Source organism: Muscardinus avellanarius (genome assembly GCF_963383645.1).
Source record: "Muscardinus avellanarius genome assembly, chromosome: 15".
Taxonomy (NCBI): domain Eukaryota; kingdom Metazoa; phylum Chordata; class Mammalia; order Rodentia; family Gliridae; genus Muscardinus; species Muscardinus avellanarius.
This window is the reverse complement of record NC_137801.1, coordinates 44,957,435-44,979,945: the sequence shown is the minus strand read 5'-3', so window position 1 is coordinate 44,979,945 and position 22,511 is coordinate 44,957,435. Positions and strand designations below refer to the sequence as shown.

The 22,511-nt window shown below is 35.6% G+C and overlaps 1 protein-coding gene across 32 annotated transcripts in view; it reads left to right on the top strand.

The window, feature by feature from the left end:
* NRXN1 (neurexin 1) overlaps positions 1-22,511 on the top strand; it is a gene marked incomplete at both ends in the record, with an annotated part of 1,249,621 nt that overhangs the window by 132,688 nt on the left and 1,094,422 nt on the right. For 10 of the 32 annotated variants that reach the window (XM_080711535.1, XM_080711562.1, XM_080711548.1 and 7 more), the window contains one exon: positions 22,445-22,456. The exons of the other annotated variants lie outside the window; for them this stretch is intronic. In XM_080711535.1, coding sequence (XP_080567661.1) covers positions 22,445-22,456 — 12 coding nt within the window. The remainder of the gene's footprint in view (positions 1-22,444; positions 22,457-22,511) is intronic. 32 annotated transcript variants of the gene reach the window in all.

The following is a 22,511-nucleotide window of genomic DNA, read 5'->3' as shown; positions in this document are numbered from 1 at the left end:
CCGCGTCCTCAGGCGTGAGGCCGAAGTATCTCCTCTGTGGCTCTGAGCTCTGTTCTCAGACTGCTTTCTCTCTGGAGCCTGGTGATTTTTTTGTTTCTCTGGTGATGGTGTTTTCTGGCTATGAAAGGCGCTGATTTTGTGGTAATGGAGATTGGTTGTTAGCGGGGCTCTTAAGCCCCGCTTTTCTCCAAAGCATCATATAATTTTAATGAATCTATCTGTCCTTAGTCAGGGATCTGATGATATGGCACATTAGGTAAATACATTGTCAGGTGAGGAAAACATATCAGATGACACTGTTGAGCCCTGAAATCCACGTTAATGACATGTATTTGGCACTAGGAATGATTAGCACATCGACATGACAGGTGCTCAAATCATGGAGGAAGTAGACTCTGATTATAGAAAGAATCTAATTGGGGGGTGAAATATTATCTCTGTTACCAGTACATATTCAACCACTAAGTACACTGATATATCTATATCAAACTAGTCAAAAGTGGTTTCTTCTTTCTTTTTTTCCTTTTTTTTATAAATGTAATTATATAGCATATGACCTTTTGTGTATGATTTTCACTTAGCATAATTTCAAGGTTCATTCATGTAACATATATAAAAACCTTGTTCTTTTTTATGGCTGAATAATATCTTATTATATATCTATGCTATATTTTATTTATCCATTTCTCAGCTGATGGACATTTAGGTAGTGCTACATTTTGGCTGTTATGAATATTCATATAAATTTTCATGTGGACTTATTTTTCTTGTTTCTTGGATATATATACAGAAGTAGAATTGGTGGGTCAAATAGTAATTCTGTTTATTTTTATTTACTGAGAAATTGCCAGATTACTTTCCAAAGTAAGTAAAGCATTTTATAATCCCACCAGTAGTGTATAGTAATAACATTTGTTACTGTCTTTTGAGTTTTAGGCTATTATAACTGATGTGAAGTGGTATCTCATGATTACTATGCCTTTTTTGTGGAGGGGTCAATATTGAGGATTGAACCAAGGGTCTCATGCATGCTAGGAAAGCATTCTATCACTGTGCTACATCTTTTTTTATTTTTTATTGCTGTATTATAGTCATACATTTTAATGGGGTACAAGATGGTAGAGGCATACATGCACACATTTAGCACATACTCAATTCCCACCCCATTTCCTCCCCCCTTCCTCCTTTTCATGTTTGGTTTAGTGTTCGACTTTGATATTTTTGTGAATGTAAATCATGTACATTAGGGAATTTCCCTCATTTCCCCTACTATCCCCCTCAGATCACCTTATTTATTCATCTATGGTTTCTCTTTCCTCTTCTAGGGTTCATCCTATGATGCTTTTTCTCTCTAGATTCACTACATTAGGGAGAACACCTGATATTTTTACTTTTAGTGACTGCCTAATCTCACTTAGTGTAATGTCCTCCAGTTCCATCCATTTTCCTGTTTTTTAGAAGCAATGTTAGACATAATATCTAATTCTATTATAAAAATCCTCTAACTGGATTATATTTTTTGATTTTTCATTTACTGCTAAAAGAATGTGAGATTCTTGAAGTCAGGCCTTTTCAATTCTGCATTTAGGATACTGCCGGGGTCCAGCCCTAGCAGAGTCGGGGTTCATGTGAAGGTGAGGGGGAAAAACCGAGGCCGATGAGAGAAGATGACACACAATTCAGATTCGATCTTCTCCATTTTATTCATGATTTGTTACAACTTTTATACTTTATTTTTTGGCAGAAAAGCAAAAGCATAGTCATGGAAGCAGGATTGCCAAGGACAGTAAAAATTATTATTTTCTATAAAGTTTAGGGCAAGGGTGCTGGACATAGTATATTTTGTCTCACTTCACAAGGCTGTCTCAAACTTAATTGTATACAGTGGCTCTAACTAAGGTCAGTTTGAACTTAATATTTGGCCCAATATTTTTATCCTTGCGAAGATATTTTTGCTGCCTGAGTCTCTCACAAGCCGCTTCCCATCAGTTTTAGTTATAGAGTTTATACATAAAATTACAATTATACATATTAATCCAAATAATCCTAAAATTATTTTTTTGAAGAAAGAAATGCCAGACATACTTCATGGGGTTGCGGATCCCCTGATCGAGCTTTCTCAAGATCTGCATGAAATTGCTGTGTCAGGATATAGTGTGGAAGAAGGGAGATAAATTTTTTATTGATGCATTGTAGTCATACATCTTAATGAGGTACAAGTTGGTGGAGACATACATGTACATATCACCAAATTAGCCCTCACCCAATTCCCACCCCATTCCCTCCCCCTCCCTCCTTCTCATGTTTGACTTAGTGATTGACATTGAAAAGTTTGTTAAAGTACATCATGTGCATTAGGGAAATTTCCTCTTCCCTCCTCCCATACCCTCAGTTGGGTGCTTTTATTTTCTCCTCTATATTTATCCTTCTTCATGTAGAGTTTCTCCTGCTTTTCCTTCCTAGCTTCTGCATATTAGGAAAAGCATCCATTTTTTTTTTTTTTTTTTTTTTTACTTTTTGTGAGAGACTAATCTCACTTAGCATAATGTCCTCCAATTCTATCCATTTCCCTGTAAATGATGTAATTTTGTTTTCCATAGTTTTGTAGTCCATCTTGGCAGGTTTCATAGTTTGGATTAGTTTGGTAGTTTGGTTCCCATTTTTTAGGGATACTCAGAAGTGGTACTGTTGGTTCATATGGTAAGTTTGCTCCCATTCTTCTGAGGCTCCTCCATACTGTTTTCCAAACTAGATGCACTAATTTGCAATCCCCCCAGCAATGTAATAGCGTTCCCATTTTCCCACATTCTCGCCATTTGTTGTTGTTTGGGTTTTGAATGATTGCTATTCTAGTTGGAGTTAGGTGAAATCTCAGGGTGGTTTTGATTTGCATCTCTCTGCCAATGATGTGGAGTGTTTTTTATGCATTTATTGGCCATTTGAATTTCTTCTTTCATAAAGTGTCTATCTAGTTCACTTGCCCAGTTTTGATTGGATTATTTGTTTTCTTAGTACTGAGTGTCTTGAGTTCTTTGTATATTCTAGATATTAGTCCTCTATCAGAGGAGAAGTGGCAATAATCTCCCATTCTGTTGGTTCTCAGTTGATAGTTTCCTTTGTTTTACCAAGGTCATTCCTCACAGACATAGAAAAATCAGTCCTAAATTCATTTGGAACAACAAAAACCCAGAATAGCCAAAGAAGTTCTCAGCAACAAAAAACATGCAGAAGAAATCACAGTACTTGACCTTATGCCACAAAGCCATAGTTATAAAAACAGCATGGTTCTGGCACAAAAACAGATTCATAGACCAATGGAACAGAATAGTATACTCAGAAACAAATCCACACACTTACAGCCAATTGATTTTTGACAAAGGGGCCAAAAATGTACACTGGAAAAAAGCCTGTTCAACAAATGGTGTTGGAAAAACTGGTTAACCATATGCAGAAAAATGGAAATAAATCCCACTTTTTCACCCTCCATACGAGTCAATTCAAGATGGACCAAAGACTTAGAAATTAGACCAGAGATCTTGAGGCTCCTTTAAGAGGGTGTAGATCCACACTGCAATACATAGGCACAGATAAAAACTTTCTAAATAAGACTTTAAAAGTACAAAAAACTAACAGTTGAATTGTGTGGCTTTAAGAAAGCTTTTGGGCCTATCTAAGTCTCATTTATCTCATTTGTAGAGAAAATGAAAATCTACCTACTTTGTTATAAATACTAAATATACAAATACCAATAACATGTATATTCGTAGAAATTAATAGAGAATAATGAGCACTTAGTTGAAGAACATGTGATAGAGTATTGTGTGTACATTGATGATTCAAACAAAATTAGTCTTCAAGGGAAACAAAAAGTAACCTTTTAAGTCACAGACCATATAAAACAAAAATAAACAACATCCTAAGATATTTACTCTGTATGTATATATATTTTTAAATTTTATTGAGTCAGAGATGTTGATAAATGAATTGAAGTTGGAGGGATACATAAAAGGAATTGAAAATTTGTTTTGTGATGCGTCCCTTCCATTTTATTATTAGTTAAAGAAATAAAACAAAATGAACAACAACCAAATAAATGAATAAATAAATAAATAAATAAATAAATAAAGCAAAAACTTAATTGAGGTAAGCCTAAGAAAGCTGACAAAGAAACAATTTTATTATCATTTTCATACCTAAATACTACAGGCAAGATGGTTTCCTTAAATTTATTTCTTAAATTCCTTGATTAGGTTATTATATCCTATTTATAATTAACTGCTCTTAGCATAAATAAGATAAAAGTTTTGTTCTAGATTACTTAGTAAGATAGTGATCAGCTTGTTTGACTTGTTTTGTTTAATTGTTTTTATTTGTTAAAAGAAACTATGCGATGATAAAAATAATAACTCCTTCCTGTCCTTGAATTCTCTTTTTGGGTGTGTTTTGAAGAGTTAGAAAATTATATGAAAGGTATAAGAAAGTGAGATAAGTGGGAAAGAGCAAATACAGGTTAGTCGAGGAATGGAAACAGAATGTATGTGGTAATGTGTTTTAAACCAGGACAATTGGGAAATTCACTATAATCAGAAAATAAAAAAGTTTTTTTTACAACTTTCCTAAAGAAAGTTCTTTAGAAAAAGGACTTAGTTAACAAAAAATAGAGTATCTTTGACCAAAATTTTGTTATTCTTCTAGTCCAAATGCCTTTAACATAATCTGCTAATTCTGTAGTGGTAATGATCTAAAAGTTTGTGTGCTCAGAATGAGGATATAACAATAAGAATATTGCAACCTTTAAAAGTTTCACTATTTTAATAAAAGTCATTCCAATAAAACTATCACCAATTAGCCATCTTTATGATGTAAGTGCTTTTTTTTCCTAAGACATTTTTTTTTCTACAATATGCTATGTTCTGTATTTTCAGTTTAACTAGAGTTAAGCCTGGTGTGTCAAACTCCTCATCCACTTTTAAAAAAACATTTTCTTTAAACACATCCCTCCTGTAGAGGACTAATATCTAGAATATACAGAGAACTCAAGAAACTCAACACTTAGAAAAAGATAACTCAATCAAAAAAATGGGCAAGTGAGCTAAATAGACACTTCACAAAGGAAGAAATTAAAATGGCCAATAAAAGTATGAAAAAATGTTCAACATCATTAGCAATCAGAGAGATGCGAATCTATCTACCCTGAGATTTTACCTAACTCCAGTTAGAATAGCAATCATTCAAAACCCAAACAACAAAAGCTTGAGAGGATGTGGAGAAGTGGGAACTCTAATACATTTTTGGTAGGATTGCAAATTAGTGCAATCACTTTGGGAAACAGTGTGGAGGATCCTCAAAAGAATGGGAATGAACCTATATATGATCCAGCAATATCACTTCTGGTTATCTATCCAAAAGAAAGGAAAACAAACTACCAAATTAATGCATACATATTTAATTCACATTTGCACAATTCATAGTTGCACAATTCACAGTTGTTAAACCATGGAACCAGCCAAAATGTCCATCAACAGATGAATGGATGACAAAAATATGGGATATATATATATATATACAATGCAATTTTACTCAGCCATAAACAAGAACAAAATTATGCATTTGCAGTAAAATCAATAAAGCTGCATAACATTATGCTAAGTGAGATTAGTCAGTCACAAAAGCAAAAAATCCAATGATTTTCTGTAAAATATGGAAGCTAGGGAGAAAATGCATCATAGGAGAAACAAAGAAGGAAAAACCACAGATGAGCAAATAAGGTGACCTAACTGAGGGGGATGGGATGGGGGGAATAGAGAAATTCTGTAATGTACATGATGTACATTCACAAACATATCAAAGTCAATCAGTAAGTCTAACATGAGAAGGAGGCAGGAGGAAAGGAATGGGGTGGGAATTGAATAAGGGCTAAATGAATGGTGTGTGCTTGTATGCCTCTGCTCTCTTGTACCCCATTAAGATGTATGACTACAATGTACCAATAAAAAAATTTAACAATTTAAAATACATAAATAAATACATTTCTCCATCTACTAACATACTCAAATTCAGGTTTTTTCTCTGCCAAGTTTTACATCTTTCGTTACTAAAATCATCTTGAGAAAGTTGAAGCCCTTCCCAGCTCTTTCCTGGCCATTGTTTTCTCCTGATCTGGAGATCTTCTAATAGTCAGGATGTTATTAAAATCAAGTCTGCAATTAATCACACTATCCCAGATGTCTCAGCCAGGTACACTAAAATGAAAGAATTTTTTGATTCTGGAATATTGCTAAGGTCAAAATGATTGTGGAAATAATACTCTGCCTAAGGTCAAAGAGATGTGTATAGTGTGTTAGTTGGTGTTAGCATTATGTTGACTCATAACTGAACTTTTAGTGAATTGAAAGCTAAATGTTTTCCACATGAACTGTTTTAAGTTAGCCTTCCATTCTCTTTTCAACTGTGAGTAATGTGAGCTTGCTTCAAGGCATAAAACATTTCTGTTCAATTCCACTTTAATATCTAAAAAATAATATTTACTAAATATCCTAAGAAAGTGGAATGAGAAATTTTAACCTAGTTTTATGTCAATCTAGCCAAAAATATGTATTGAAAAAAATTATGGGTCAGTAACCCTTTGAAACAGAGAGGTTAAGCCGCGCATGGTGGTGCATGCTTGTAATTCCAATACTTGGAAGGCTGAGACAGGAAGATCATAGGTTCATGGCCAGCCTTAGCTACTTACCCTCCTCAACTTAGTGAGACCTTATTTCAAAATAAAGAATAAAAAGTAGGGCTTGCGGTGTAGGTAAGAGATACATTTCTCTTGATTCAATTCCCAATACTGCAAAAGAAAAATCAAAAGAAATATTAGATCATTTGTGTACACCCACTGTTTTATGGATGAAGAAATTGAAAGAAAACAAAGTGTTTTACCTAGGGCTAATCAACAAATAAATGGAAGAGTTAGTTTAGAACATTAAAGGACTCTTGCATTACATAACCCATGGCTTCACTGCCTTCTGCTTCCCGCCATCAGTTTCTACACTGGTTCATTTAAACATTTGGAAGAAAACCAAACCATGATAATTTTTTTTTATATTTCTAATATCTGAAGCCAGCTATTTGGAAAGTTCAGGTATTAGCTCTTCACTACTTAGGGACGTCATGATGACTTTTTCTTTTCTTTTCTTTTCTTTTTTATTGATTCAGAGTAATAGAAACACACATTCACACAACTCATAGAGCATTTCCCTCTGGGGCTCCCTCCCTCTCTCCTCTTCCATATACATATCTTTGAGATTGGCACTAGTAACTTAACATGCATGCATAGTATTATTTCTACTATTACCTTCTTTTACATCTCTATTCCAACTCTTCCTACCTTTTTTTTTTTTTTTTTTTGAGGTACTGGGGATGAAACTCAGGGGCATTCTACCTGCGATCTATACCCTCAGCCCTAATTTTTATTCTTTATTTTTGAAGCAAGTTCTCACTGAGTTGTTAAGGGTCTCGCTAAGTAGCTGAGGCTGTCCTGTTCTGATTTCAGCCTGCTGAATGCTGGGAATATAAGCATGTGCCACCACGCCTGGCCCTGCTCCCACTTCTAAACCTCTTCCATCACTCCATTTGAGTCTCTGTTTCTCTCTCTGAGGTTATTCTTGTTTTCCAATTTCTATCTAGTTCCCAAATATGAGAGAAAACATACAGTTATTTGATTCTTGAGACTGGCTAATTTTCCTTAGCAATTTATTCTCAAGCTTCATCTGTTTTTCTGTAAATGACATAGTTTTGATCTTCTTTATGGCTAAGCAAAATTCTATTGTCTGAACATACCACAATTTTGTTTTCCATTCATCTGTTGATGGACACCTAGGGTGATTTCATAGTTTGATTATTGTGAACTGTACATGCATGTATTGCTCTAATATTCTGACTTTAGTTCCTTTGGAAAGATGCCTAGGAGAGATACTGTTGTGTCATATGGGAATTTTATTCCCAATCTTCTGAGAAAACTTTATACATGTCTCCATAGAATCTGTACTAGTTTTCAGTCTCACTAACAGGGTATAACAGTTCCTATTTTACCACATCCTTACAAACATTTATTATTGTTCATGTTCTTATTGATTTTCCATTCCAAATTTTAAGACCTAATATAGCCTGAAGCAAAATATACCAGCTTTATTAATTTTGAGTACTTTAGTCCATCCATCTCAAATTCACATTTTTTTTATTTTTGAGTCAAATTGCTGTTATGAAGCAAATCATATTTTTCAGTTCTGAAATACATAGATAACATAAGGCTAATGGACTTTAAGTGGAACTTTATGGAGCCTCAGGCTTCTGAGTAAATACTGCAGGAATGCTGCTTGGGTTGAGTGCAGAGAGAGCAGGACTTCAGACCTCTTTTCCTAATTCAAAAAGATAACTATATCCTTTTATCTATTTGAAAACTAGGTTGTCCTCCCAAGACTTTTTAAAGGAAGGATCTCGTATTTCAAAATATTTGAAAACTATTGCTAGTAGTTCACTTCTAAGTACTATACTCCCAACATTTCATATTTTACCCCTTTATATGTTTGGATTGCCTTAAAAATATTCCAAATCCCTTTCTTTTCAAGGAATAAATCATAGAAGTAGACGTTATATTTTTGGTCATAAAAGTACTCTGAATTCTTTTAGACCTGTAGTAAGCAAGATTTTTGGCCTTTGCTAGCACAGCTCTCTTTGCCTAAGGACAAACTGAAATATTTTGTTTTCACTAAGAAATAATGGTAGGCTTTCTCCTGAGAAGCAGATATAGGCAGGCCTTGATAGATTCGTTTCAGAGGCAATAAGAAAGTGTTGTATCTTTCTAGATTTCTGTTCATTTTCTCTGATGTTTGTAAGCTAAGGTTTATCCTGTCATAATGTACAGAATGGTTATTACAAAGATTCAACAGGATATATTAAGGGGTCCTATTATGGTAGTATAACAAGAGCAAAAATTATACAAACACACACACACACACACACACACATTTTCTAAAATACTTCTATAACAATTTTACTATTAACAACTGATTCTTACATAAAAACTGTAGTCTCAAGTGCCATCAACATAATGGAAATAAATAATATTCAAGTTTTTATTTGAATCACATTAATATCTGCCTGTAGTTACATTGTACTCAAATATTGTTTGATTGAAGAGCTGTTATTTTGATCAGCAACATTAAAGATATAAATAGTTAAAATTCAGAGTGAGGCTCAGGGTATAGCTCAGTGGTAGAGCCTAGAATGTGAGAGACAGTGGGTTCGATAACCAGACCAGAAAAAAAAAAAATTAGGGTGAAGTGTCCTAGGTGGAAAATACCTAGAAATCAAATAATACAAAGAAATATCTAGGTCTCCCCAGTTAATTCCACAATATAATTTATATTAGTTTACCTTTTTGAGCACTATCTAATTCTCTATATTTATATTGTCCCTAAAATATATTGGTGCTGGTTGGTAATAAATACCCAACATTACTTTTGGATTGTAACTTTATTGCTCCTTATTTTTAATGTACTTATCTTTTTTTAACTTTTACTACTATTAGTAGTTCTTCTTGAGTTGAGATTTACTATGTTAACATAACTTACTTGAGGTGAGATTTAGTATGTTAATGTAACAATTTAACATATTATTTAGTCATCAGTTCTATAAATCACTTCCTTAACAACTTGCAGCTCTCTAAAATAAAGGAACAATAGTATTTGACTTCATTTTGACAGATGAGCAAAAATAACCAAGATAGTGTTCCTGAAACCACACAGTAAGTAAGACAAAGTCAGAACTGAATTGAAATCCTTGAGTTCCTAGCTACGACCAAGCTATATCATATATGGGTTTTTATGAGGGCAGTATAATAGATTTTTTTTAACTTCCAAGTTATACTGTGTCTTAGAATATTAGAACATAAACTAATTTTCAGTAAGTCCCCAGAATTGAATTACATAGAAAACTAACTTTTATTAAAATATTTGATGGTACTGTTTTCCAAACAAGCTAGAATGTTTTCTGACATGGTATTTTGAAAATCTTCTTTTATAATTTGTATACATATACATATATGTATGTATGTATATATGTATATATATACACACATATGTAATTCCTTAATGTTTATGAAATGTTTTATTTTTTATTTAGTTCCTGAGAAAATATTACTTCTATTCTTCTACCCTCTCTCCTTCCCATGCTTGGTTTAGTAATTGACTTTAATATTTTTTTTTAAGTACATCATGCACTTTAGAGAGTTTCCCCCTCCTTCCTCCCATCCCCTCAGTTAGGTCATCTTATTTGCTCATCTATAGAATCTCTTCATTCATTCTGTTACAGATTTCTCCCTAGCTTTTGCATATTAGGGAAAGCATCTGATTTCCTATTCTTCGTGACTGACTAATCTCAATTAGCATTATGTTCTTCAGTTCCATCCATTAACCTGTAAATGATGTAATTGTGTTTTTCTTTATGGCTGAGTAAAGTTCCACTGTGTATATATCCCTCAGTTTTGTAATCCATTCATCTGTTGATGGACATCTTGGCTGGTTCCATAGTTTGACTATGGTGAATTGTGCAGCTATGAACATAGATACACATAGATACACAGAAGTGGTATTGCTGGATCAAATGGTAAATCAAATGAGGATCCACCATACTGTTTTCCAAAGTGGTTACACTAATTTTCAATCCCACCAACAATGTAGTAGAGTTCCCACTTTTCCACATCCTCGCCAACATTTGTTGTTTGTGTTTTGAATGATTGCCATTCTAGTTGGAGTTAGGTAAAATCTCAGGGTAATTTTGATTTGCATCTCTCTGATTGCTAATGATGTTGAACATTTTTTCATACACTTATTGGCCATTTGAATTTCTTCCTTTATGTGGTACCTACTTAATTCACTTGCCCATTTTTTATTGGGCTATTAGTTTTTTTAGTGCTGAGTTTCTTTAATAAAGAATATTTCTAGGTATTCTTTAATAAAGAATATTTCTTATCTATCCATAAGACTGGTAGTGTCAGCACATGAGAGGTTGTCTTGATCTTTATCAACTTCATCTTATGTATGGAACTCATCTTGCAATGACAGATAAAGCAATTCTGTAAATGCTTTGAAAGCCAAAATGAAAGCTATTTAATGAGTACCAATTATCAATAATATTTGTATGAGTCACATTTTCTAAAGGATATATGGACTGTTGGAAATTTCTTTGGATTATTATTTTTTTCTATTTTGGATGACCCAGTGGTCCAAATTAAGTTTTCTTCTTAGTGCTCCATGAGATTAAACTGTTGTTGAACTTGACTTTTAAAATGTATAAAATTTATTTGAGATCTATAAATGAAATATTTTCTTGCATATTTGTTTTATAATAGAATACTAAGTAAAAAAAATTGAAAACATATTTGATATATCCAAATCTTTGTTTTCATTTATTCTACAAAATTCAAAACTTATCAGAATCTCTTTCTTTGAGTTCAGGGCAATTAAAATCATTGCACTTGCTGGTCGTGGTGGCGCACGCTTGTAATCCCCACGCTTGGGAGGCAGAGACAGGAGCATCACACAGGTTCAAAGCCAGCCTTGCTGGCTTAAGAGACCCTGTTTCAAAAATATATATATATATAAATATATATTTATAAATATATATATATATTTATAAATATATATAAATATATATTTTATATATATAAAAATATATATATTTTATAAATATATATATATATATGATAGGTCTGGGAATGCAGCCCAGAGGTAGAAGGGTTTCCAGGAACCCCAGTACCACCAAATAAATAAATAAATAAAAAATAAAATCATTGCACTTACATTCTAACTATTAGAAACAGCTAATAATGAAAGAAATAGATAAACACATAGTGTTAGATGGTGATACATTCTACAGAGAAAAACAAAACAGTAGATGGCACACAGTAGTGCACAGATTTGGAAAAGAGGTGTATTTGTTTGTGAAGTTGTGAGGGAATGCCCTCAATGGTTGGATAATATTTGAGAAGAGACTTGGTGGTTCTGCATGAGTTCAATACTTTGGTTCTGAGGAGACATGTCTCTTTCCTTTTAATTCAAGTAATTTCAGTCTAATCCAGATATCCTTCAGTATCTCATTCTTCCCTTATATTTTTCCTCTCAGAAGTCTTAACTGATTTCTTTCCTTTATGTCTCAGCCTTTCTGGCTTATACAGTATGATGCAATGCTCTTGTTCTTGCTCAGGAATGTGTGATTATTCCTTGATGCCTATCACACTAATCCTAGGTTCTCCCTCTTTTCCACAATCATTAAGAATTTTATTTATCCAATAATTTCATTTAGAATCCTTATTCCAATTAATACATTTGTTTATATGAGTTGAGTAAGCCTACTCATTTTCAACTGTGTGCTTATTTGTACCTGATAGGCCATTCATGTTCTAAATATTTCCCCCTGAGTCCAAGAATTTAATTTATAGTGGCAAAGATATTTTATTATAATGAAAATAAAATTAATTTAGATCTGATAACCTCAACTGGAGGCTGGTACAGACTTAAGATTTCAGGACTAATGTCCTTAAAAGGTGAATTTTGGGATAAATTCTTCTACTGGAGGCCTGAATTGTGATATAGCATGGGGTATGGTGAGGGTCGGGTATTAAAATGATTGGGATCAATCACATGTTTACATATGCAGCATTGTGTTCAACTTACTATTGTTCTTGCATGTTGTTTCTTTTGCATTGCCTAATGAACTTCCATTCTGCCATGTATTTTTGCATATCAAAATAATTTATTCCTTTTTATTGATAAGTAGGATGCAATTAAGGTTTTTATGTGAATATTTTATTTTTCTAAATGTTCTTATCAATATAAAGGACTGCATTTTAAATTATTATTATCTGCTTGGTACTTAAAATTATCTCTTGCAAATAGTAGAGATTGGCTAGTTGACTGACTCATCTAAGGTAGATATTTGAAAAAAGTTTCAGAAGAGTTCTTGATCAGCAGTACTTATCTGTTGCAAAAAAATGGATTAGAAGTAGCAAAATAAGAGAAGTTATCGAGAAGTTTATACTCTCCAATCACAATACAAAGTTCATCAGAAGCATTTCCTCATTTATCTTCATATGTAGTCATATGTGCTATCTGAACTAAAATAATGATAATTTGATTGATGAGACACAGAAAGAAGGAGTTTTCCCTTGATTACATGAGCTGACCAACACTAGCCCTCCTTGACTCAGAGTGTGGCCTTAAACATTACTCTCTATTTCACTAGAAAGAGAATTGGAATATGTTATTCATCTGATCAAAACACTAAAGATTCTCTCAATTTCTTTCAAATGAAAGTTTAACCAGGCATAATAGCACATGCCTGTAATCCCAGCATTTGGGAGGCTGAGACAGGAGGATTGCGGTTTGAGGACAGCCTCAGCTATTACATAGGCCTTTTGCAAGTCAGTGAGACCCTGTTTCAAAGTAAAGAATAAAATATAGGGTTGGGTTTATAGCTCAGAGGTATAATGCCCCTGGGTTCCATCCCCAGTACCACAAAATAAAATAAAACAAAACAATAAAATAAAATAAAAAAGTTCAAATGGTAGCCACAAGGCACAATGTTACTTGTTTCCAAGTGACCTTTCAGACCTTGTGTTGTCTCTTTCTCTGTCAGGGAAAATAGGCTTTTCCTCACACCCATTAAAGAAGGATGTGCTATATCAGAATCTTACCTGTGGTGCTCTTTCAGTATGCCTGCTTAGTCCCTTACATTTTCTAACTCTGTTTTTAGGTTTAATTTCATGGAGGTCTATCCTGAATCTTTTTATTAATTACATCAACCTTTAACTCCTAGTCTCCTCCCTTCCCTTTTATCTTTTTATTTATTTTAATTCATACCACTTTATTTTCTAATATCCATATGAATTACTTACTTTCTAAAATTTAATGATTGCTTTTTGTTTGTCTTTGCAGAGTATAATAAGGCTGACAAGAGCAAGAATCTTTGTCATAATATTAACTGATTTTTACCAAGTGCCTAGAACAGAGCCTTTCACTAAGTGGGTTCCCAGTAGTGTGTGAGCTGGGATGTTTTGGGCCCTCTTTCCTAATATTTGTATTCACTTCTTGGAATAAGTGACATTAAATTACATTTGAATGGCTTAGAGATAAGTTAACATAATAGAAACACTGATAGCCAACTTTATTACAAGAGTCAGTGAAGAGTAAAAGAAAAGTTTCCTATATTAATACTCTTCATCATCTCATCTTTTGTCTCCCTTATTGGTCCATATTACCAACAATTTCCTAGATTACTTCTTAGAGCACTTAAAATATTTTTGAGATAACTTCATCCATAAATCCCAACTTTAGAAGCTTTGAAGTTTTTAGACCAAACACAGTTTACATGGAGTTATAAATTATTTTGAATTTAAATGCTTTCAAGTAACATTTCTTGCCAGAGCAGGGGTCTTTTTGTCCTATTCCACCTTAATCCATTGAATTTCCTACTTAATTCCTCAACATAGTTAGCTACACCATGTCTAATATTTATTTGATGGAAGAGAAAACAGGTTCAAGTGGTGAAATAACATGCCTGTGATGAAATAAATACTTAGCACTGTCTTCCTGATATAAGAAAAAATCAATTTTATGGAAGAATTTGCCAGTAGATTAAAGATTAATTAGAAGATATTATTATTTCTGTCCTCTCAAATCACCTTTTTATTGAATTCTCGGATTATCCAAAAAAAGGCTCAATGTTTATGGTCTTTTAAGCTCAAATACTGTATACTTTTAAAAATCATTATAAATTACTCTTAAATGACTCAGGATTAAATTTGGTAAAGGAAAAAGTGACCGAACCATATGTTATTTATTTTTGTGGCAATTCATTTGTGCTGATGGGAACTCTACTCAAAGGACTTTATTAATGAGGATTTATATGGTGTTGTACACATCCTTCAATATTTTCCAGCATTTAATTTATTAAAACCCTGACTTATTCTCAGTTTTGAGTATATATTTAAATATGTGTTCTTCACTTTCAACAAAAAAGAATTCAACGAGAGTAGAAAAACAGTTCAAATAAAGAAGACTTTTCTGATGAGGAAACAAACTTTCTTTGGCCTTCCCCCAAGCTGAAATATAAAATAATACTAGAAATATAAAATAATACTCTTATTACTCCTTTTGTGTTGAACTCTATAGGAAACTATACTAACAGGGTTTCTTTCTAAATTAAAGTTATCATTAAAAATTTACACAAGGGCTGAGGATGTAGTTCAGTGATGGAGCAGTAGCCTAGCATACATGAGGCCCAAGCTTCAATCCCTAGTACCACCACCACAACAAAAAATTCTACACAGTTATAAGATGTGGAGTTGTATTATGGTTAGCTCCTTCAGTACTCATATAGTGTAGTTTTTACTATGAAAATTTGCCTTTTTTAGCTAAGCTATCATAAACTGAAAAGAATCTCAATTTATTTATCCACTGTAATTAACAGGTATTTATACAAACATCTAAGTGTTTGTGTGTCAGTCATGGAGAGGTACCTAGATGTACAAAAAACTGTAGAAAGATAACAATTATAAAAGAAGAAAGAGGAAAGAAGCAAGATGAGAGTGGGGCAAGCCTAAACTGCAGTTCAGATATGATCATCTCTCAGTCAGCTTTGTGGAGAGCTCTCCAGCAGATTACCCATTGGTAAAAGGGTTCCTGGTTGGGTAGAAATGGCCAGTCCCTTATACCTCCTTCCCTGCTCTCACTCTGCCATGCTTGGTCATTTGCTAAGGCCTTTCTAGGAAAATATGACCTGAGCTGATCTTGCAAATACTAATTACAGGGGATTTTCAACTAATAGCACTCCTTGCAGCTGACAAGTGAGTTATTGAAGGGAGACTTGGGTGGCAAACAGCCAGTGGCACATATTCATGGCTATAGTGATATGTAATGTGTTTATATGCATAGGTTATTAATACATATATATGTACACAATATGTCTTCTGTGTTCATATGATTTTCAGTGCTTTCTTGGATGCAATAGAGCTTTAGAGTTCATAGATTTTTCTCAGTGATTTAAGAATTCTATTTCAAGTTAGTTTTGAAATATTGAAGAACTGTAGTTATCAAACTAGTACTCTATGTGATGTTCAGATAAAGTAGGTGGCTCATTATCTGTTTAATTATGTGTTATTGCTTTTGTGAGATCACCAAATAAATTCTTCACCAGTGTATATTCTTATACACTAGTAGTGATTCATGAATTCTGATACTTAAAGAAACTAATATAACCCAGCCTTGGGAGATTTGATGGCTGTATATGAAGTATCTGAGCAATAACACTTTGACATAAGGAACATCATAACTTCCATCTGGAATTATTCTTGATTCTCTATTTATGTTTGTATGAGGTCTTCATCTAATGAAGTATATCTAAACACTGTCCTGTTCTATGTTAGGACCTTATCACCTGCTATTATTTCTGCGTGTTCTTTCTCCTGATATTAACAGTACAAGTTTCCTTATTTCATTGTGATACCTGTTTAAATGTCACCTTTTTAAAGAGGTCTCCTTTTTCCATGTGTTCTGAAGTAGCCCTCTTAACTATCTTCTTCTCTGTTATTAAGTAATAGTTCTCTCCTGTGGCATTATATTATACACTTATTTGTTTGTTTATCCCAACAATATTGCATGCTCTGTAGGAATAGGGATTATTTTTAATATACTGTATGCTGGTGTACCCCTAGCACTTATAACAGTGTATGACATATGTAATAGGCTCTCAAGTATATTATATCTATGTAAAAGAAAAAGTTTACTCAGATACAGTTTAGGGCACAGTCTCAGATAAGGATAAACTATCCCATTATTTCAAGGAAAAATTATTTTTAACAATATAGTTCAGCAAGTATGTTAGAATATTTTTCTAATACTGATATGTTATTTCTTTAAAGAAGCAGTTTTTTGTTTTTTATTTATTTTTAATTTTTTATTATTTTTTAAAATTTATTTTTATTGGTGCATTGTAATCATACATCACATTGGAATATAAGACTTGAGAGGATATACAAGCACACATCATCCAATTAGCCCTCATCCAGTCCCCATCCCATTCCCTCCCCCTCCCTCGATCCCTTGCTTGTTTGGTGATTAACTTTGATACATGTGTTTATGTACCTCCTGGTTTTTAAAGAGGCTCCATCCTCCCCTATTCCATACCCTCTGATTGGTCACCTTAATTGCTTCACTATAGGGCCCTTTCTATATCTCTACCACTTCCTGTTGCCTGTTTCCTCCTAGTTATTGCTGATTAGGGGAAGCATATGGTTTTAATTGTCTGCGATATTTCTCTGTGCATGCCGCGTTGCAAATACCGATCCCACTCTTGACGGCCCCAGTTGTGGCCTGGCTACCCGATGGAATGATCCAGATCTCGCTGGCTCAAGCAGTGGCCTTGCCTCATGGAAGGCCCTGGTTCTGGCCTCGCTGGCCCCGACACTGGCCTAACCCCTCAGCTGGCTCTGATCCCGACCTCGGAGGCCCCAGCACCAGCCTTCCTCACGGCAGGCTCCGATGTTAGCCGATGGCCCTGGCACTGGCCTAACCCCTCGGCAGGCTCCGATCCAGGCCTTGGAGGCCTCAGTAGTGGCCTTGCCTCACAGAAGGCTCTGATTCCGGCCAGTGGCCCCGGCACCGGCCTAACCCCTCAGCAGGCTCTGATCCCGGCCTCGGAGGCCCCAGCATCAGTCTTGCCTCACAGCAGGCTTCGATCCCGGCCTCGCTGGCCCCAGCACCGGCCTAACCCCTCGGTAGGCTCCGATCCCGGCCTCGGAGGCCTCAATAATGGCCTTGCCTCACGGAAGGCTCCAATGCCAGCCATTGGACCCAGCACCAGCCTAATCCCTCATCAGGCTCCGATCCCAGGCTTGGAGGCCCCAGCACCGGCCTAGCCTCATGGCAGGCTCTGATCCCGGCCTCGCTGGCCCCAGCACAGCCCTAACCCCTCGGCAGGCTCCGATCCTGGCCTCGTTGGCTTCAATAACGGCCTTGCCTCACGGAAGGCTCCGATGCCGGCCGTTGGCCCCAGCACTGGCCTAACCCCTCGGCAGGCTCCGATCCCGGCCTCGGAGGCCCCAGCACTGGCCTTGCCTCACGGCAGGCTCTGATCCCTGCCTCGCTGGCCCCAGCACCAGCCTAACCCCTCGGCAGGCTCCAATCCCGGCCTCAGAGGCCTCAATAGCGGCCTTGCACCATGGAAGGCTCCGATGCCAGCCAGTGGCCCCGGCACCGGCCTAACCCCTCAGCAGGCTCTGATCCCAGCCTCGGAGGCTCCAGCACTGGCCTTGCCTCATGGCACGCTTCGATTCCGGTCTCACTGGCCCCAGCACCGGCCTAACCCCTTGGCAGGCTCTGATCCCAGCCTCGGAGGCCTCAGTAATGGCCTTGCTCACGGAAGGCTCCGATGCTGGCCGTTGGCCCCGGCACCAGCCTAACCCCTCGGCAGGCTCTGATCCCGGCCTCGGAGGCCCCAGCACCAGCCTTGCCTCACGGCAGGCTCCGATCCCAGCTTTGCTGTGTCCATCGCCGGCCTCATCCCTCAGCAAGCTCTAATCCGAGCACCCTCTTTGCCCAACTATTTGTCGCACGTTCTCGAGGGTGTGTGGTGGTAGCATTGTGCCTCTGGGGTCATTACTTCAAAGGTTCCAGGTGTAATGCATCAGATCTCTGCCTCCCCTGAGTACTGGCCACTGCCATTGCCACTGTCTCCACCATTTCAAATCTTTCCCAAGCTCTTTTCCACTCTGAATGTTGTCCAGTCTTCCTAAGCATGCGCGACGGTAGCATTCAACCTTTGGTGTAATTTCTCCAAAAAAATAAAAAATAAAAATAAGGTTGGTAGGCTCCTATTTCTGCTTCTCCTGAATACAATTCTCCACCGCCAACACAGAGACCGCTTTCAGCACTGCCTTTCTCCTTGGTCTCCCCTAAAGTCTCTCTCCTTACAGGTGATGTTCAAGATTCTTCACAATGTAGAGAAGAAGCAGTCCTCCTTAGCGGGGAATTTTTCCAATAATTCCAGTTTATTTGGATAAGTTTTGTCTGCATCTCCAGTATCCTGGCATCTGCCACCTCCTTGACCCCTCTCCAATATTTTCCTTTTCTCTTTTTCTTTTCCTTTCTTACAGGGTCCTTCCGGGTGGAGAGGGGGTTCACATAGGGGTGCCCTGCCAGCGCCTGCTTACCCACCCAGGGTCGGATGCCCGGGGGTCCGGACCACAGGGTCCTTCCGGGTGGAGGAGAGGGGGGTCACCTAGGGGTGCTAAAGAAGCAGTTTTAACCAGCCATTGACATAAATAATGAATAAGTTTTATAGAAATTTTTTATGTTTTCAGTACTGGGGATGGAAACCAAGGGCATTCTACCTCTGAGCTACACTCCCAGCCCTATTTTTTATTCTTTATTTTTAAACAGGGTCTCATTGAGTTGCTAAGGGCCTAAGTAGTTGAGGCTGTCTGTGAACTGTGATCCTTCTGTCTCAGCCTCCCAAATACTGGAATTACAAGCTCGGGCCACCACACCCAGCTGGAATCTTTCAATTTTCAGCAAGGTCAATGAGCATTTCAGTCTTAGGTCTGATTGCATAATAAAGTGTTTGCATTTATTTAGATATAAACACAAATAATTCTGCATTCTGCTATGAAGTGAAAAAAGGAGAGACAGATGTGGCCTTTGTAGCTGACCTGGCATCCTGTGTTTTATGACCAGCCTGGTAATTATGAAGTATTTCATCAATAACGTTAAAATTAGTATTGATTGCAACTTGCCACTTTTCTATTTCTTCTGCATCTGCAGCAATAATGTTGAAGATACTCTTTTCCATGCCACCCTCTCATGAATCACTTGGCCTACTTCTACCACTGAAAGATAAAAGTAGAGTTGATTCAATAAATCATTAATATTTTCTCTAAATGATTGATAGTTACTGACAACACTATTTTCTTGGCTGAAACTTTTGGCCTCAACTAGGGCATAAATTTCTGTACTCAAGATAAAACATTCTAAAGAGTAAAATACATATCATGTATAAACACATTTTTTGTTGTCACTACAATAGGAAGAAAATTGATGTTTTGCAATATTTGGTTAAGACTTGAAAGAGTCACTCTCCCATTTTTTTTTTTTTTTGGTGGTACTGGGGTTCCTGGAAACCATTCTACTTCTGGGCTACACTCCCAGACCTATTTTATGCTTTTTTTATTTGGAAACAGGGTTCCTTAAGTCAGTGTGGCTGGCTTTGAACCTGCGCGATCCTCCTGTCTCCACCTCCCAAGAGCGGGGATTACAACTGTGCCCCATCATGCCCAGCGTTACTCTCCCATTTTTTATGTTGAAGTAAAATACAAGAATAATTATAGTAAAAAGGAATCTATTAGTGATTGTGTTTTTATATAATACAATAATACAAAAATCAAATACCATTCTGCCATACTGAAATAGTGACCTCCTATCAGAATAAAGCCTTTATAAATAGGCAAGTTGATAATTCATTGAATTTTCTAATATCAGCATCTGTTGATCATCTACTTTGCCCTAATTGTTCAATATAAATTTTATAAATGCAAGGAATTTCTTTCCCTGAAGATACTGCTTCAGGAATAACCATTCATGTTGACTGACAAAATTTGGATATGTTTGATTTTAAGTTTGAAATATTTAGAAACACTAAATACCATGAAAGAGTAGATAAGGAAATGTATGATCAGACAACACAATCCGCATCTTAAACAAAATTCCAGTTAAACTTTGAACTGAATGATGTTCTACAAATAGTTAGCATTAAGATGTTAATTTAAATAATATTTAATTGTATTATTTTCATGTGATATAGCTCATAGTCTTGTGTGCTACATTTATTCAGTGGTTGGTTCCTAAGATCAAAGTAATGTCCTTTCCAAATGCTGTAAGGTACAGCATAGAAAATGTTTCTTTTTATTTTTATTTTAATTAATTTATTTTTATTTTTTGCAGTATTAGGTAAAGAACCCAAGGGTATTCTGCCTCCAAGCTATACTCCTAGACATATTTTTTTTAATTCTTTTATTTTGAAACAGGGTCTCATTGAACTTGCAAAGGGCCTCACTAAAGAGCCGAAGCTGTCTGCAAACTGCGATCCTCCTATCTCAGCCTCCCAAATGCTGGGATTACAAGGGTGCACCACCACATCCAATTTTGTAATTTTTAGATCAGATTCACTCACTTCACCACCATTTATAAAAAAAATCCTAAGTAGTGATACTGCAGGGCTGCACATCTCCAAAACTGATAGCAAAAGCTTTTTTTGAAAGTTAGATGAGACATATTAAAAATAAGGAAACATTAAACATGTTCATAACTTGGTATAGTGCAACACATTTGTGTTTGACTTAAAATTAAATAGAATTTTAAGATCATACTATGAACATCTAAGTAGTAAAAAGTTATTATTACATTGTAGCATAATAAAACATGTTAGATAATTTATTACATGTTTAGAAGAATACTTTTACATTAGTGTTTGGAAAGCAAATAGTACAGAACACTTAAATGTGTAAGGATGAAAGGTTTAACCTGTTTGCTAAAAATATCATATTCTAACATAAATGATTGATTCAACCAATCCCTTATTCTATAATTAAGTGAAAGTTTATAACTATAAGAAGGCCATTAGTTGTTTTATAAAATTACTATGAACTTAGTGGCCATATAACATACGCAATTACATAGATACATTTAAAAGGAAAATTATATTTTCTTATTTCTAAAAATAATATACAAGTTGCATCATAGTCTTATTTTGAATTTCAGGAAAATAGATGGAAGTAGGGCATATTATATTAAGTGAGCTTAGCCAGTCTTAGAATGTCACATGTTTTCTCTCATATGTGGAAAATAAAGAGAAAATATGAAATAAAAGAGACTTTAGGTAATCAAGGAGAGAGGAAAACAATTATAGGATAGGGAGCAGAGAGGAAAAACTAATGAGTGACACTGTTTAAATTATGCTGTACCCAGGTATCACGTTATCACTGCCAGTCTTGCTGTGATGTACAGGGATAGGTGGGTAGTGGGGTAGAACCTGAAGAGAAAAGGTAATACCAAGATCTATGTATATGTCCAAGACCTGTGTATGTGTTTGCTTGTGTGACTTTGATCCTCACTATGACTTATAATTACAATGCATTAATAAAAACATAAAAGTACACAGATTCAAAAGGCTTTGAACACATCTAGGCTGAGGGATAGTATGAAAGACTTTATAACACAGGGCAATGTGAGTGAAATTGAAATCTTAGTGCAATTTTAAAAACATTGAAGAACAGTTAGGGATAATTATAGTTTATAAAGTTAAAAATATTTTATCAGTCTCCACATTTTCAGAGTGAATCTCTTTACAGAAAAATCAAAAAGTGATCAAGTCGTGTTTAAGCATAATGAAAACACTAAGATTAGATTTTACTTTTT